General features: G+C 42.0%; 1 protein-coding gene across 1 annotated transcript; it reads right to left on the bottom strand.

The window, feature by feature from the left end:
- Positions 1 to 486: 486 nt before the first annotated feature.
- PIANP (PILR alpha associated neural protein) lies at positions 487 to 16,823 on the bottom strand (the record flags this gene model as incomplete). The annotated part of the gene is made up of 5 exons (XM_083351921.1): positions 487 to 532; positions 5,116 to 5,343; positions 14,501 to 14,582; positions 14,864 to 15,435; positions 16,807 to 16,823. The coding sequence occupies 5 exons, from the start codon at positions 16,821 to 16,823 to the stop codon at positions 511 to 513; spliced, it is 921 nt and encodes a 306-aa protein (XP_083208047.1). The 3' UTR covers positions 487 to 510.
- Between the last annotated feature and the right edge of the window lie 2,026 nt (positions 16,824 to 18,849).

Raw genomic sequence — 18,849 nt, 5'->3', positions numbered from 1 at the left:
TCCCCCCACCCCAAATGATACTAAGAACTGCCCTTTTGGAAGACCCATCAGATCCCACAAAGAAGAAGAGAACAAAAGTTGGGAAGGGAGGGAAGACACACAGCATCCTGCCTCTTGGAATCAAGCATGCTTACTAATAAATATCTGTATGCAACTGTTTGTGTCGAGATACAAGGGAGACATGTTAAAATTATTATCATACTAGTCACTTTCATCCGCTTGTTCCTTCCCCGGGCTTTGCTGGCACGACACTGCCCTAATCACCGTGCACCATGGGGCTCCTGAAAGCCCAGCTTGGCAGGTTGAACCTGAGCTCTTAGTTGGGTCCGCAGTGATGATGGAAGGAGGTGACACAAAGGGATCCACAATAACTCTTCCATTGCACCAGAAGTGGCATTGCAGGAGGATGGGACTAAAGAAAGGGCTGCCGCTTCTGTGGGACTCCCTTGAAGATTCAGCATTTGAGCTCATTACAAGGACATCAAGCCTTATTCCTTCTAGTGCATTCAGTCACAAGTTCACCAGTGGAATCCTGGGGGAGACAGAAGTAGAAACGGAGTGGGAGAAAATTAGAGACATAAATAAAAAGTATTCCCAGTACTTAGATGGTATGAATAGCGTGGCTTTATCTGCTTTCTTGCAATGCTATCATAGCCCAGATGGGATTATTACTAAAACCTCCTTAGTTCTCTATAAAGAGTAAGTCATTGCACTATGCCAAAATGATAAATTTTAGAAAAGTTGAAAGTATTTCCATCAACTATTACATTTAAATAAATTTACATTATCCACATTCTGTTCATGCTCTCTTATTGCTGCATCTCTTGTCTTCCATTTGTGGGAGGAAGCTCCTATAGGAATCTTTAGAAAGAAGAAGGATATAAAACTACCCATGGGACAAGAAGAGAAGAGCCTTGTGGAGAGTAGGCACGGTCCTTTCTATTCATGTTACTCCCATCCAGGGCTTTTTTCCTCATAGAACGCTCAGAACGGAGTTCCGGCACCTTTTTTGGATGGAACCTTGTAGGGTAGGCAAGGCGGGTTGTATGACATGTGTGAGTTCCAGCACCTTCCCAAAGAACCCAGCACGCACCATCCAGGGCATCAAGATGGAGCGGCTGATGACAATAGCAAGGAATGGAATATCCTGGTTAGAGAAATGTCTTCTGAGATACCAAGGGTGGAAAAAAATCAAAACAAAACAGTAAAATAGAAATGGGTGGTCAGAAAAAATCCTTTTATCAAAAATCCTCTCTCATACTATGGGTATCTGCCTTTAAGTTGTAACCCTACAGGTAGTCTCGATTCTTGACCACAACTGATCCCAACATTTTCCATTGGAAAGCAAGAGCCTTGGTGGAGCAGTGGGCTAATGCCTCCTTAAGTAACACCAGCTGCCTGCAATTAGTGCAGGTTCGCATCCCACCAGGCTCAAGGTTGACTCAGCCTTCCATCCTTCCGAGGTAGGTAAAATGAGGACCCAGATTGTTGGGGGCAATTAAGCTGACTTTGTAATAATGCGGCTTGGGGTGTGTGTGAAAGCCCTAATAAGCAGGCATATACATAGAATGAAGGCTACTGCTAAGCTTGTAAGCCGCCCTGAGTCTTCGGAGAAGGGCGGGATATAAATGGAATTAAAATAAAAAAAAATAAAAAAAATAGCTGTTAAGCGAATTTTGCCCCATTTTACGACCTTTCTTTGCCACAGTTGTTAAGTGAATCTGGCTTCCCCAATGACTTTGCTTGTCAGAAGATCACAAAATGTGATCACGTGGACCCCAGGACAGTACAAACGTCATAAATACATGCCATTTGTCAAGTGTCTGAATTTTGATCATGTGGCCACAGGGACGCTGCTGCATGGTTGTGTGAAAAACACTCAGGAGTCACTTTTTTCAGTGCCACAGTAACTTCAAATGGTCATTACACAAAAGGCTGTAAGTCGAGGTCCACCTGTATTAATATTTGATTCTTGCTGATCAACTAATTTTTGATGGATATCCAGCTGCTGTTATATATTTACTATATAAGGAACCAAGATCCCCACATTTAATTTATTTTTTATTTTTATTTTTAATTTATTGCACAGATGACTTTAATTTTAATTTTATCTTAATTTCTATACTTATTATATGTTATTGTTGTTAGCCGCCCTTAGTCCTTCGGGAGATAGGGCGGGATATAAGTCCCATTAATAAATAAATAAATAAATAAGAGCCTTGGTGGAGCAGTGGGCTAATGCCTCCTTAAGTAACACCAGCTGCCTGCAATTAGTGCAGGTTCGCATCCCACCAGGCTCAAGGTTGACTCAGCCTTCCATCCTTCCCAGGTAGGTAAAATGAGGACCCAGATTGTTGGGGGCAATTAAGCTGACTTTGTAATAATGCCGCTGGGGGGGGGGCGAAAGCCCTAATAAGCAGGCATATACATAGAATGAAGGATACTGCTAAGCTTGTAAGCCGCCCTGAGTCTTCGGAGAAGGGCGGGATATAAATGGAATTAAAATTTTAAAAAAAATAAAAATAAGTTGTCAAATGTATTACAGTATTGGTAGTATTCACCTTCAGCCACTTTTAGCCCGATATGTGTTAGAGGTCTAAGTAATGTTGTTACCACATATTTGCATGGTGGCAGTTAATCTATTATTTGGTTTAGAGAACCCAACCCATTATCCAGAAACCAATGCATTCTGTTTATATACTATTATACTGGGGTGGGGGGGGGATGCAGTCAAGTAATGTAATTCTTGCTACCTCTGTGGTCTTGCCTGGCATATTGGACTCTGCTCGTGATATGAATAATGAAAAGTAGCGAGATTTCTCTTCCATTATTTGTAAAGGTCATAATTGTTTTTAAGGATTTATTTTTGTTACTCCTTCTAGTGAGGATCGTTTTTTAAAAGCAGTAACATAAGACTACTACTTTTCTTATACCGACAATGGGACCTGCAACTTCCAGCATCTTGAGGGTGTTGTTGTTAGTTGCGAAGTCGTGTCCGACCCATCGCGACCCTATGGACAATGTTCCTCCAGGCCTTCCTGTCCTCTACCATCTTCTGGAGCCCGTTTAAGCTCACGCCTACTGCTTCAGTGACTCCATCCAGCCACCTCATTCTCTGTCGTCCCCTTCTTCTATTGCCCTCAATCTTTCCCAGCATTAGGCTCTTCTCCAGTGAGTCCTTCCTTCTCATTAGGTGGCCAAAGTATTTGAGTTTTAGCTTCAGGATCTGGCCGCCTAAAGAGCAGTCAGGGTTGATCTCCTCTAGGACTGACTGGTTTGATCGCCTTGCAGTCCAAGGGACTCGCAGGAGTCTTCTCCAGCACCAGAGTTCAAAGGCCTCAATTCTTTGGCGCTCAGCCTTTCTTATGGTACTGGGAACTATAGTTCATCAAATATCCAGGGACATGGCCTATCCCAAGCCTGTTGCAGTGATGGATTATTTCAGCACCCCGTGAAAAGTGGAAAGACAGAGAAGAAGAGGACCATCATCCTGCATGTGTGCAGGCTCAGTTACAGCGGCAGTGAGTGCACTGTTGAAAGAGCTGAAAGGCTAAGTGAGGGATAGATGCTCATGAAGAAAATCTATATGGCTGCTAAGAGTCAGCAGCAACTTGATGGCACATAATCAATCAATTGCTTTTCAATTATTTTCCTTGAGGTTTCTGAAGTCTTTCTATCCCTATTTTTGGTTTATACCTACAGAACCTAAAGCTATACAAAGACAAAAAACAGAAAGTCAACCTCCCCTCTCCCCAGTGCCATTAATTCTTGAAGGGATATTTGCTAATGCTTTATAACTAAAATGGAACCGGAACACAGTGACAAAGCATAGTACGTACAGATTAAACAACTGAAGCTCTCAATCTACATCTTGTCCTCTCTATGGGCATAGTTTTTCAACCTCAGGGTTCTGTGAGACACTAAAGGGAAAAAAAATCACTCAAGCACAGCCAATTATCCATCAATAGACTGTTGCCTTTTGAGCAAGGTTTTCTTTCTTTTCCTAACTAACAGGTTCCAACACCTAAAAGAGTTTGAAAAATCCTGCTGTAGGAATATTACTCCTGGTCCTTTTTTTATTACCTTCTGAACACAAATACTGCTACCACAGAGATGTCTCTGTAAAATTTTAAAAAATGTTTAAGATCATGGAATAGAGGAAGAATTTTTATTACTGATCACTTTTCACACGCCTTGAAAAAAGCCGTAGCACAGAGGAATGTGTACTGAAAAGGGGAACTGCATATCTTCCAAGGAACAAAAGCTCGGGGGGGGGGGCGGTTGGGGGGGAGAATAAAAATAGATAAAAATGGTTATGTACTTGAAACAAATAGAATGAAACAGTTGTTATATTCCCATTTATAGTCTTTAGAACTGTGTGTTATAAAACGGACAAAATTTTAGAAAGTCAAACTGTCCCTTTTCCATTGGTTTCTTCCAAGCATCGTGTCTGAGAAAGCCCCTAGAGCAGGGGTAGGCAACCTCGGCTCTTTTGTGACTCGTGGACTTCAACTCCCAGAATTCCTGAGCCAGCCATGCTGAGGGAAAAGGGAGAAGTCTGAGACATGCTGACTCAGGAATTCTGGGAGCTGAAGTCCACGAGTCATAAAAGAGCTAAGGTTGCCTGCTCCTGGCCTAGACCTAGGCCGCTTTATGACTTGTGGACTTCAACTCCCAGAATTCCTGAGCCAGCCATGCTGAGGGGAAAGGGAGAGGTTTCCAAGCTGAGACATGCTGACTCAGGAATTCTGGGAGTTGAAGTCCATGAGTCATAAAAGAGCCGAGGTTGCCTACCCCTGCCCTACAGCAAGGGTAGGCAACCTCGGCTCTTTTGTCAGCTGACTCAGGAATTCTGGGAGTCGAAGTCCATGAGTCACAAAAGAGCCGAGGTTGCCTACCCCTGCCCTAGAGCATAAACCTTAAGGGGAAACAAAACCAGCACCAAAATGTAGAATCTATTTTGACATGTGGCTCAAATAGAGGTTCATTAGCCCTGCATACAAAATCAGCTGCTCACATACTTCTGATTTTTTTTTTGGTTCTGATTTTTACTTGTTTCCCCCCCTCTTCTTTTGCCAAAAGCAACATCCAATTATTGTCCACGCTGTTACTTACCTGTTGAGCTGGAAGGCACTGGACTTTCCGAGACTGTCCAGCTTCTCCAAGCCTTCCAGTACTTGTCCACTTTCCACCATCTCTGGTGTAGGAACCTGTGAATCGCTGTAGGGTCCCAGGATGCTGACCGAGGCAGGTGACAGATCTGTTAAAGGCTGCTGGCTCTCCTGCTGCTGCAATTCACTTTGCTGACTAGAATGGCGACGGCGCTTTTGATTCCGGTCCCAGCTAAAGTAGGTGGAGAAGGGGGTTATCATCAAAGCAGCAAGTACAGATAAGTTCGTCTGTGTGTGTGTGTGTGTGTGTGTGTGAGAGAGAGAGAGAGAGAGAGAGAGAGAGAGAGAGATTCATTGCTTAATTTTAGAAAGGCATTCAATTGTCTTCCTTCCACATATTAGATCTTTTGCAAGAACACTGTATTTTCCAGCATTCAAACTATTATTTTAATTACTGGGAAAATAAAAAAGCCCATTTGCTCTATAGCTGACAGAGAACCTGTCCTCTTTTTGAATGCATCAATACGCAAACCTCTCAGAGTATTACATTACTGGCTATTGTTTGTGGAAGTTTAATGGGCATTTATAGGAACTGTGCCTATGAAATGCACCCCATGATGTGTGGGCCAAGCTCAACAGAAAATGGCTATACAGGTAGTCCTCGACTTAAATAGTTTGTTGAGTGACTGTTCAAAGCTACAATGGCACTGAAGAAAATGACTTATGACCGTTTTTCACACTTATGACGGTTGCAGCATCCCCATGGTCTCATGATCAAAATTCAGACGCTTGGCAATAGGCTCATGTTTATGATTGTTGCCGTAACCCAGGGTCATGTGATTACCTTTTGTGATCTTCTGACAAGCAAAGGCAATGGGGAAGCCAGATTCACTTAACAACCATGTTGCTAACTTAACTGCAGTGATTCACTTAATAACTGTTGCAAGAAAAGTCGTAAAATGGGGCAAAACCCATTTAACAACTGTCTCATTTAGCGTCTGAAATTTTGGACTCAGTTGTGATCATAAGTCGAGGACTATCTGTATTCTAGGTTCCTTTTACCCGTGACCAGAATTTGGAATATAACAATTAAAAGAGTTGGTCTGGTTCTTTTCTACATATCTATCGTTTAAAAATATTTTTCATTAAAGCTCAGGCATTTGAGAGAGCTTCACCGGGGTTTTATTTTTTAACTCTTGTTTTCGTTAATTTTGTTAGTTTTATTTATATAGTTGGTTGGTTTTTATTGAGCTGTATAGCACTTTACATATTTGGAACAGAAAAGCAAATAAGTTTCACTAGCAACAGCAATTTACAAGCGTAGCAATTTAGAACATGGAAACAGTGGTTCCTGCTTTTCTTTTAGGTATTATGGAGAAACCAATTGGAAAAACAGTTTGCGACGATATTTCTTTATATGGTGACCACTGCGAGGGTTGTATATGCTAAACATTGGAAAGAAAAGGCGAGGCTGGCTGTTGAAGAGTGGATTTTAAAATTGACTGAAATAGCAGAGATGGCAAAATTAACTGCCTTAATTAAAAACAGTGGACTGAACAGCTTTATAAGAGACTGGAAAGAGTTTTTTTTTAACATCTTAAATACAATAACATATGGTTAACAGAGGGATTTGAAGATTAGTTTTACATTTGGGGTATCCTGTTCACTGGTTATTTTTTAATACATAGATCGTGAAGCGATATTGGATTGATCTGATTGCTAGATAAGTAGATTTCCACATTGGGGATATTTGTGTACCTAATGTAGCATTTCTGTTAAATATAGATGGGAAAGTTTATAATTATTTGTACACCCGTTACATAAGGAGAGGAGAACATATTATTTTTGGATGTATCTTTCAGCATTCAGACAGGATGGATTTTTTTTATGTTTAATGTTAGATTTAATGCTGCCAATTTTCTTTTTCTTTTTTGTACATAAGATCCTTTTTTTGTTATTAGTGTTGGATGTTTGTCAGTTTTTCTCCTGTTTTTCTGTTTTGTATTTTATCTTTGCTAATTAAAGAAGTATAAATATGTTAGAATTCATAACTCAAGGCAATAAAATGGGTGCGTTTACCATAAAAAAGAGGAAACAGGGATTCCCAAATTCATTTGGGAGGCTAAGATTTTTTTTGTTTTAACACCAGGGCTTTTTTCCTCATAGAATGCTCAGAACGGAGTTCCGGCACCTTTTTTTGGTTGGAACCTTGTAGGGTAGGCAAGGCGGATTGTATGACATGTGTGAGTTCCGGCACCTTTTTCTTTTACAACAAAAGCACTGTTTAACACTGTACAACAAAAATATATGAGTGTTTCTAAAACTCTCTCAGGCTACTTCCTTAATGACAACAGTAACGGTAATATAGTTGAGATTGCTCCTTTCTCTGTAGAAAGTACATTATTATTTCATGGACCTCTTAATTATTTATTCTTCCCTCTCATCTGGAAATTGTGTGGTTCACCACTTTACACCACTATTCCCCAACTCCAGTCTCTCTTATTTCATAAGGATAATATCTTGTATATTTCCTGCTGCCAGAGAAGGATTAAAATAAGCATAGCCAAGTGACTTTATTATGTAAAAATCCCTATAGAGAGTTTCTCTTTGTCTACCTCAATTTTAGATTGCTACCTTTGTTTAAGCCTCACAAAATCTATGATGTAATTTAAACTGAAGATAATTTGATGTTCAGCTTGGGGACTGAATGGGGAATTGAACCTCGGTTTCCTCTTAGTCTAATACTTAAACCACTATACTAATCTTGGCAAGTATCATATCTTGCAGACATGCATGAATCTACCTGCTTACCTAGGAAACAGATTAGGAGGTTATCTTAGAGCTTGCTGCCATCGGGGAAAAAGGTGATATGGATCCCTAAAACAGCCTGGTTACTCTATTGCCAGGAATCCCAGAAAACATTACTTTTAGCTGAGCCTACAAATTAATCCTTGTATTCTGTCAGCAAGAATGTATGCTCAGAATTACTATGAAAAAAGGCAGCTTCTATTCAACACATGCTCCATACCAGCAACCAACATCAGAGAGATCCACAGCCACTGAATAAATCCTTCCGTCCATATACACAAATCCTTTGTTTTCATTTTTATGTGTCAAGCAAAAGCTGTCAATATCTCAGCAGCATTTTCTGAAATTTTCAACCCTTAAGGCTACCGTATTGCCTGAAGAAACTCCTGGATTAGTATCATATGACACAGATGATTGTTAATACAATTGTCAAAGCTTCCAGAACATGTTTGCCTCTACGCCTTGCCTAATGTAGCTAAGGCTGCCAATTTTAATTCTGATTTCAAGAGTTCTGGGCCTAGAATTAGTGCTAGAAATGCAGGTGGGGGTGGATTTTAACATGAGCTGAGCTAGCAACAAAAGGGTTTTGTTGCTTCCCTGGGAACTGCTGCTGACTGATACTATGCATTGTGTTGACACTTGCATTCTGGTGCAGGATAAGGAATAAGGCAAGGATCATACAAAATAATTACGCCCTTAGCTAGCCAGGCTGCCCGCCCACCCATATGCCTACTTGAGCTTTATGAGCTTAGACAAAGCTAGTCACTGAGGAGGAAGGTCACCCATGTAACCATAATCCCCCATCCCACGGCTGACCTCCACAACTTTATATGCTTGCTCTGATTACAAGGTGTAAACATATTGCTTCTGATTCCTGCTGTCCCACAAATGTGGGTTAGCAGCCTAAACATTTAGGAAAATAAGAGGCCTGCTTGTTTCCCTTCAACTCCAGTTTGTTAACAAAGCTCTATGTCAGGGGTGTCAAACTCAATTTCATTGAGGGCCGCATCAGCATTGCGGTTGCCCTCAGGGGGCCGGGTGGGTATGGCCTGGGTGGGCGTGGCCTACTGGGTGGGCGTGGCTAGAGTGCGTATAGGCCACTGGGTGGGCATGGCCAGCTCTACATTGTTCACATCAAGGGTGCCTATGGGGGCCTGGGCAGGAGTGGGACAGATCTGAGGGTCTCTGGCAGAAGGAGGGTCTCTGGGCCAAGGCAGTGGGGGCCATTCCCTCACTGTTTCCAGGATGGCTTCGCGGGCAACATGAAACCACTTTGCGGGCCGGATCCGGCCCCCGGGCCTTGTGTTTGACATGTCTGCTCTACGTGGTTTAAGTATTCTTCCAATAGTGGATGAATTAAGTATTGTGTAGGTGACAGCAAATTCCCCTTTTCTCCCTGTATCCGAAGGGGGCGGATGAAATAAGAATCAATTTTGTTTCTTATATATACTAGATCATATGTGGGCAGTCCATGATTTACAACACACAGCCTTAAAAGCATATTTTTGGAACTTCCAGATCCACATACAATTGCAGACTGAAAATCAGCAGAGATCTGAAACAGTTTCCCACATTTTTCTGGAAGGGAACTAAAATGTTAGACTTAGAATACACAGTCAATCAAACTGCAAAAATAATACACCAAACATACTCCAGTAAGAAAAGAAAAATGCTGGTGCTGCCTATTTAGAAACATTTTGTTTCTCTTGGTACCCAAAATAAAAAATATAGCTTCCAGCAGTGAAGCATTTTATGTTGTGCCACACAAACATTGCCTGCCTCCGTTCTACAGAGGGAAGATAACAGGTTTGAAGCAAAACTTTTAAAGCTACCTCTTCAAATAGTTCTTTGGCTTTTGAAACAAGGAAAAATAAAACATAAAATCACTGTACGCAAAAAAAAAGGTCTCTACAGTGGGGATTACTGCCTTGTCGTGGCGAAGGGGCTTGCGTAATTCAATGAAGCTATGAGCTATGCCATGCAGGGCCACCCAAGACGGAAAGGTCATAGCAGAGAGTTCTGACAAAACGTGATCCACTGGAGAAGGAAATGGCAAACCACTCCAGTATCTTTGCCATGAAAACCCTATGGACAGTACCAAAAGGCAAAACGATATGACGCTGGAAGATGAGCTCCTCAGGTCGGAAGGCATCCAATATGCTACTGGGGAAGAGCAGAGGGCTAGTACTAGTAGCGCCAGAAAGAATGAAGCGACTGGGCCAAAGCCGAAAGGACGCTCAGCTGTGGATATGTCTGGTGGTGAAAGGAAAGTCCGATGCTGTAAAGATTCTTTCTCCATAGGAACCTGGAATGTAAGATCCATGAATCAAGGAAAGCTGGACGTGGTCAAACAAGAGATGACAAGACTAAACATCGACATATTAGGTATCAGCGAACTAAAATGGACAGGAATGGGTGAATTTAATTCAGATGACCATCAGGTATACTACTGCGGGCAAGAATCCCTCAGAAGAAATGGAGTAGCCTTCATAGTCAATAAAAAAGTAGGAAAAGCAATACTGGGATACAACCCTCAAAATGACAGAATGATCTCAGTTCGAATCCAAGGCAGACCATTCAATATCACAGTAGTCCAAGTCTATGCCCCAACCACCAGTGCTGAAGAGGATGAAATTGACCAGTTCTATGAAGCCCTACAGCACCTTATAGAACTAACACCCAAAAATGATGTCCTTATTGTCATGGGGGATTGGAATGCTAAAGTAGGAAGCCAAAAGATAACTGGAATAACAGGCAAGTTTGGCCTTGGAGTACAAAATGAAGCAGGGCACAGGCTGATAGAATTTTGTCAAGAGAATACGATGGTCATAGCAAACACTCTTTTCCAACAACCCAAGAGACGGCTTTACACATGGACATCACCAGACGGTCAACACAGAAATCAAATTGACTATATGCTCTGCAGCCAAAGATGGAGAAGCTCTATACAGTCAGTAAAAACAAGACCAGGATCTGACTGTGGCTCAGACCATGAGCTTCTTGTTGCAAAGTTTAGGCTTAAATTAAAGAAAGTAGGGAAAAGCGCTAGGCCAGTCAGGTATGAATTAAATCATACCCCTGTTCAATATACAGTAGAGGTGACAAATAGATTTAAGGAATTAGATCTGATAGACAGAGTGCCTGAAGAACTATGGACAGAGGTTCGCAACATTGTACAACAGGTAGCAACCAAAACCATCCCAAAGAAAAAGAAATGCAAGAAAGCAAAATGGCTGTCTGAGGAAGCTTTGCAAATAGCTGAGGAAAGGAGGGAAGCGAAAGGCAAGGGAGAAAAAGAAAGATATGCCCAATTAAATGCAGAATTCCAAAGAATAGCTAGAAGAGATAAGAATGCCTTCTTAAATGAACAATGCAAAGAAATAGAAGAAAACAATAGAATAGGGAGGACCAGAGATCTTTTCAAGAAAATTGGTGAGATGAAGGGAATGTTTCATGCAAAAATGGGCATGATAAAGGACCAAAATGGCAGGGACCTAACAGAGGCAGAAGAGATTAAGAAGAGGTGGCAAAATTACACAGAAGAACTATACAAGAATGAGCTTAATGTCCCTGATAATCACAATGAGTTGGTCACTGACCTCGAGCCAGACATCCTAGAATGTGAAGTGAAGTGGGCCTTAGAAAAGCTGAGCAACAACAAAGCTAGTGGAGGTGACAGTATTCCAGCTGAGCTATTCAAAATCTTAAAAGACGATGCAGTAAAAGTGCTACACTCAATTTGCCAGCAAATTTGGAAAACTCAACAGTGGCCACAGGATTGGAAAAGATCAGTTTACATTCCAATTCCAAAGAAAGGCAGTGCCAAAGAATGTTCAAACTATCGCACCATTGCACTCATTTCTCATGCTAGTAAAGTTATGCTTAAAATTCTACAAGCTAGACTCCAGCAGTATGTGGATCGAGAACTACCAGAAGTACAGGCAGGATTTCGAAGAGGCAGAGGAACTAGAGATCAAATTGCTAACATACGCTGGATCATGGAGAAAGCTAGAGAGTTCCAGAAAAACATCTACTTCTGCTTCATTGACTATGCTAAAGCCTTTGATTGTGTGGATCATAACAAACTCTGGCAAGTCCTTAAAGAGATGGGCATACCAGACCATCTTATTTGTCTCTTGAGAAACCTATATGCAGGCCAAGAAGCAACAGTGAGAACTGGACACAGAACCACTGATTGGTTCAAAATTGGGAAAGGAGTCCAGCAAGGCTGTATACTGTCGCCTTGCCTATTTAACTTATATGCAGAGCACATCATGAGAAAGGCAGGGCTAGATGAATCAAAAGTTGGAATTAAGATTGCCGGAAGAAACATCAACAACCTAAGATATGCAGATGATACCACTCTAATGGCAGAAAGCGAAGAGGAACTAAAGAGCCTCTTGTTGCGAGTGAAGAAGGAGAGTGCAAAACTTGGGTTGAAACTAAACATTAAGAAAACCAAGATCATGGCATCTGGCCCTCTCAATTCCTGGCAAATAGATGGGGAAGAAATGGAGGTAGTGACAGATTTTATTTTCCTGGGCTCCAAGATCACTGCAGATGGGGACTGTAGCCAAGAAATTAAAAGACGCTTGCTCCTGGGGAGGAAAGCCATGGCAAATCTAGACAGCACACTAAAAAGCAGAGATATCACCCTGTCAACAAAAGTGCGTATAGTCAAGGCTATGGTTTTCCCAGTTGCAATGTATGGCAGTGAAAGCTGGACCATAAGAAAGGGTGAGCGCCAAAGAATTGAAGCCTTTGAACTATGGTGCTGGAGAAGACTCCTGCGAGTCCCTTGGACTGCAAGGCGATCAAACTGGTCAGTCCTAGAGGAGATCAACCCTGACTGCTCTTTAGAAGGCCAGATCCTGAAGCTAAAACTCAAATACTTTGGCCACCTAATGAGAAGGAAGGACTCACTGGAGAAGAGCCTAATGCTGGGAAAGATTGAGGGCAATAGAAGAAGGGGACGACAGAGAATGAGGTGGCTGGATGGAGTCACTGAAGCAGTAGGTGTGAGCTTAAATGGACTCCAGAAGATGGTAGAGGACAGGAAGGCCTGGAGGAACATTGTCCATAGGGTCGCGATGGGTCGGACACAACTTCGCAACTAACAACAACAGTGGGGCTTGAATTATGTCAACTGAATAAAAGACTCCATCAACCCCTTGTGTGGTGACTGCCTTGGGAATACTTTGAGGGCATCTGATATGAGCACAGACCGAATATTTAAAGAAAGCTATACATTCATATGCAGTATCAATCTAATTGTCTCTTGGTTTTACAATTGTACGGCAGATCCAGGGCTTTTTTTGTCATAGAACCCTCAGAACGGAGTTCCGGCACCTTTTTTGGATGGAACCTTGTAGGGTAGGCAAGGCGGGTTGTATGACATCTGTGAGTTCCGGCACCTTTTTCTTTTACAAAAAAAAGCACTGGGCAGATCCATCCAAAAGGCACCCAGTTCAGTCTGCAGTTTTGTGTCTCCTATATATCGGTGAGCTGCTTACTTTTTACTTCGCAATACGTAACAAAAAGCTACATTTTTTTCAACCAAAACACTCTGTTTTGCGTATAATATTAAACCATATGGATAGCTTTGCACATCCCACTAAGCCAAAAACAGAAAAACCTCAACATTATGATCTAATGTTACATGTAAACTAGCTATAGCTTTTAAAAAGTGAACAAAAATGACATGAAACTGAATCAGATTTTTATTTATTTAGGTTCATTTAGCTAATATTCTTTATGCAGACTGGCAGGGCCTCTCCAGAGTTTTAGCCATGTGTGCTCATGCACACACCAAATCACATTTTGCCCTCTGAATCTGGATCACTGCTCAGGATTATTACGAACAGAGGCATTGCCTTCATCCTAAGCTGAACATTGTAGGACATATAGGAGGTTATTTTCATTATGTCGAATGAGATTGAAATTCATTCTTAACTGAGGAAAGAAGCTAAACATTCACCACAACGTAATGATAAAACCATTTTATCATTTATTATATACTTCTGATAATCTATTGGGCAAAATATTTAGAATAGATCTATTAGGGTTTTATTCTACACATTGAAACCACACAGGATATAGATCCGATCCAAATTTTCAGTAGAGAATCAGCTTATTTGTACAAAATTGAAGAAAATGGAATGCATCCATTGCTTGAAAGTTGCTGGATCTGACCTTTAAATCATCTTCATCCTAAACGCCACTCACAGTAGTAAAGAGCCAGGCATTTAGTGTAACTACTTATAATTCCTTTAGTTTGACAGGGCAGCGACCTGCCATTTGCAGCCTTAGGCATATTATGGGCTTCATAATATACAAAATGCTTCCTGCTGGACAGCACTAACTTTATTCATACAGCCTGACTGCTTGTGAGATAATTAGGGCAACAAAATACACTTCCAAGACAAATGAATGGATAATTAAAAAAATGACCTCTAAGGCATTGGAATTCATTATCTGCAATTATAGTCCATTCCCAGGACCATTGCCACATCTCACAATGCTACTTTTGATTTCAGCTAAGGTCTGGAACAACTCTTTACACCTGTGTAGAATCTACTCACCAGAATTTGAGTATTATTCCCATGGCAACAAAGATGATAATGACAGAAATTGTAATGGTGACGTAAAGTTGGGGGTCCACACCTGGAACAGACAAAGGTTGCGGAGTCAGAAAAAAAGAAGTGGGATTAACTTTATGAGGAGAAGCACTAAATTTTAAGCTCCTTTTAGGAAGGTCAACTATTTCCTAGTTTGATTTCTACATGTCTATAAACAGAGAGACAAAAACCTAGCAGCCACAGAAGGCAGTTTTTGCAATGACAAAAATAACCCCTGCCTAATTTTGGCTTGTTACTCAAGCTGTTGGTTACACAGAATCATTAAAGCAGTTTCTAAAGAAATAAAGGAAAGCATCTGATGATTACCTTCTCCCCGAGGTCCAAAGAGGAAGGGTGGTAGAGTGGCTGGGGTCTGTCGCAGGTTGAGCCCTTCATTGTGTAACAGTGAGTGGGAATTGGGTTGTGCTGTTGCCATTCCATTGGATGAAACAAAGGCATAATCCAGAAGTGGGAAGCCTGGGTTGGCAGAGCTGGCATCCCCTCCCTCATCAACTGAAACTGTAGGACCCCAAACAATGGCCCAGGGGTACTGAGATGAGGAGGGGCCATCTTCAAAGCCAGATGGGGTAGCAGGCCGGATCCCTTGGGCTTGACGCCTCAGCCGTAGGGCATGGCGATGGCCAGCCCCTTTGGAAACCATAGAGCGCAGCCGCAGTGAGGTAGAGTGAAATGCTGTTTTCTCTGTGGGCAGGTTCTTATCCCAGATGCAGAAAGATCTGGATGCTGTGGGGCTCCGGTGGCTGCACAATGGCCGGGCTGCCAGAAGACCACGGGTCCGAAGAGACCAGGCGCTGTCCAATGGAAATGCTGAGACTAGGAGGAGGAGTAGCCAGAAGGGCAGCAAATGGAAGCAGGAGACCAGGGGGACCCTCCTCTGGCTGTTGAGAAGAAAGAGAGATATTCACCAGACCACCCCTCTTTCTGTGCTACGAGATGGCTGTGTTTCAGCTAGTGGTTTTTGTTCAGCTTCTGATTGCTTCATGAGATAACTAGGAGGGGCCGCATGTTAACAGGTAGAAAAGCAGAGAATTTCTCCATGTGAGTTTATTGCCTCAGACACGAATATGCCTTAGGCTCACCTTGAAGGTGGAGCAGCAGCGTGTTTCTCAGCCAGAATTAAGTATCATTTTACTTTCTTCAGTTAAGGCCATGCCTGGGAGGAGTTGCACGGTTAACAGTGAAGAGGAAAGATTTTGCAACCTTCCAGCACAGATTCAATTATCCCTTCATCTCTTGTATAGAGATCCACCTTTCAGTCTTTTTTTTTAGAATTTCATGTCGTTCAGCGGGGACTGACCTTCTCCACCCAAGAAGTCTGGTGGCTGCATTCAGTTACCTGTGATGTCACTGAATATTATTTAAGGAGCATGGCTATATGCTCTTCCCTTCTCAATGGACTATCACTTCGGTGAAGAAATCCTTATATCCTGGATTATCAATACTAAGCCAGGATCTCCTGCTCTAAGCATAATGGGGAACCTGTACTGAATACATTGCAGGGCGAAAGAGGAAAGGGATGAGCCTTACTTTGTGAAACTGCAAAGTGTAGTGTATGCTCTTAAAGCAGTGTTTCCCAACCTTAGGAACTTGAAGATGCGTGGACTTCAACTCCCAGAATTCCCCAGCCAGCTGGCTGGGGAATTCTGGGAGTTGAAGTCCACGCATCTTCAAGTTCCTAAGGTTGGGAAACGCTGTCTTAAAGCATACACAGGAAATACCAGCACAGCAAGGGGCTGGACAGCTCCAGGCTATAACCGCTTTTGGCGGAAAGCCTGAATAGAGCAAGTCGTTGACAGCCCCAGGGCATGGTCAGCTCTGGCGGGAAGCCAGGGTTTAAATCCATTGGCCACCTGCACTGGCGGGAAGCCCAGGTTTGAATCTATTGGTCACAATTCACCTGGGCAGGTATAAAGAGACGCCAGGTAACCCCTTCGCCCCAGCTTCATTCCTGGTCCAATAAAGAAGTTACTACCCAGCTCCAGTGTTCGTCTCTCTGTGCGACCACGCGACATTGCACAGAGTATTCAAGCATTGGTTCCTAAGCCTCTTAATTCTTAGTCGAGCCTTACTCATTCCTAGTGCCAACAGAGTAGCTTTTTATAGCACCTGAAGTTACTGGTGCTATGTGTTTAATCCCACCTCTTTCTGATCCTGCAGCTGTTTGATTAGCTTTTTCAAAACAGCCTCTTAGATGCCCTGATCTGGTTTTCATTGCTATCCTATATTTTAGAATAATATTATGGACTTACCAGAAACTAGTTTCCATAGCTAGAGGCAACACTTTTTCCGCAGGTGTAAATGAGTCTCATATTCTTCACTAAAACCAGGGATAAGAAGGGGAAAAAAGGATGAATGTTAGATGTTAATTTACACCAACACTTCCAGATCCTTAGGAACTCTCATGGGTCTTTCCTCCTTTGTATCTGACTGCAGCTCAAATATGTAACTGTATAACCAAGTTGGAAGGGATTCTGGAGGTCTGCTAGTCCAACCCCTTGATCAAGCAGAAGACCCTACACCATTCCAGAAAAAGTGGCTTCCAATCTCTTCTTAAAAACCTCCAGTGGTGGAGCACCCACAATTTCTGAAGTTCCACTGATCAATTCTTCTCACTCTCAGGAAATTTCTCCTTGATTCTAGGTTGGAGCTCTCTTTGATAGGTTTCTATTTGTTACTTCTTGTCTTGCCCTCAGATGCTCTGGAGAATAGCTCAGCTCCTTCATCTCTGTGGCAGTCGCTCAAATATTGGAACACTAATAGCAGGTCACCCACAGTCCTTCTCTTTGTTTGACTAGACAGATAGTATTCATGATATTTATTAGGCTAGACATGTCCTGGCAATTTCTTTTTTTATGTTATGTCTTCATGATGTTGTGGGGTGTTTTTTTTGTCCCAAGATCAGAATAGAGGCTACCTCAAACCACACAGGGTAGTCTCAATGTTAAAGCAGAATTTTCCCTTTTACACCAAAAGCAGTTTCCCGGTGAATATAATTCAGTACACTTCTATTCCTAGTACAGTCAGCTGATCCTTGCACTTATCGGACACTGTAGCTTGATTTAGGCATGCCTCTCCCTCCCCCTTTAATTCCTGGGCAGCAGAAGAGGTGGTTCTTTCAAGCCAGGCCCTCCCCATATATCAGCAAGCCTCCAAGGTGATCCCTGGTTTAAAGACTAACAGCAAACCAGTAGTAGCAGTAGGAGGGATATGCATGGTGAACTTGGGGAGGAGAAGAGAGAGAAATAAATGGCCTTAACTCTGCTGGTTCATAGCTTAACCTTCCTGGTGCCTGTCAGATGCTGAATAAGAATGACCTCATTTCTGGGAGGAGTTTGAGTATCAATTGATGTTAATGTCCTACTGCAAGAGCACTAACCTGTGTTCTCTAAAAGAATTTTAACCTCATTTTCAGGAAGAGTGCTAAGCCGAAGGGATCAGGTGATAGTTGGCTTCCCTTTGAACACACCCGTGCAAAATGGTTAAGCAAAGTTAGAGTGAGGACTGAGAGATGGCTAAAGATGCCATCTTGGCCATCTGACAAAATTAGTCTCCTGCCTAACTCCCAACCCATTCCCTTCAGTTAAATGCGATGCAGGCGAAAAGGCAAGCAATTGTGGAGGAATCCTCCAATATTTCCCTCTAGTGTCCCCTCTACGGCATAAATAAAACAATCCCCATTTCTCAGCATTGTGGCCAGGGCAGGGTAGGTTTGCCAGGTGAGACAGGAAATATTAAATCAGTTTCACGTTCTGCAAGGTCAAGGTCTGATGGAATCCAAATTTGGCAGCAAGAAGGAACCTTATGATTACTGAGCGATTCTAAACCTCTCACTTTTTCCACCTGTTCTTTGAACTGTTACAAAGACACCATGTGTTATAAATATACCTAGGCTATATGGAGAGAAAACTTGACCTAACTTTCCCATTTTGTGCATATATTTGCATTCATAAAAATGAAAAAAAAATATCCCCAATAGTCAGGCATGTGAAAACCTCACTATTATTAACATTACCATTGCTGCTCCTGAGATTGAAAAAAAAGATATTGTCATGGATTTTTTTAGCACTTAAAAACTTAACAGTTCCTGCATATATTAATAGTATGAAATGTGTAATCCACTTCATATAAAGAACCACTTTAATTGTGCACGCAGACAAGAAAAGGAATAAGAATAAATTTAGAATGATAAACACTGGAGATTGTGAAAGGGAATGAATCAGCAAGAAAAGATTCCAAGCCTGCTTAAGAATTTAGAGAAAAAAAATGTGCCCATAAAATATTTAGTATTTACT

Source organism: Vipera ursinii (genome assembly GCF_947247035.1).
Source record: "Vipera ursinii genome assembly, chromosome: 2".
NCBI classification, from domain to species: Eukaryota; Metazoa; Chordata; class Lepidosauria; order Squamata; family Viperidae; genus Vipera; species Vipera ursinii.
This window is presented reverse-complemented; position numbering and strand designations above follow the sequence as displayed.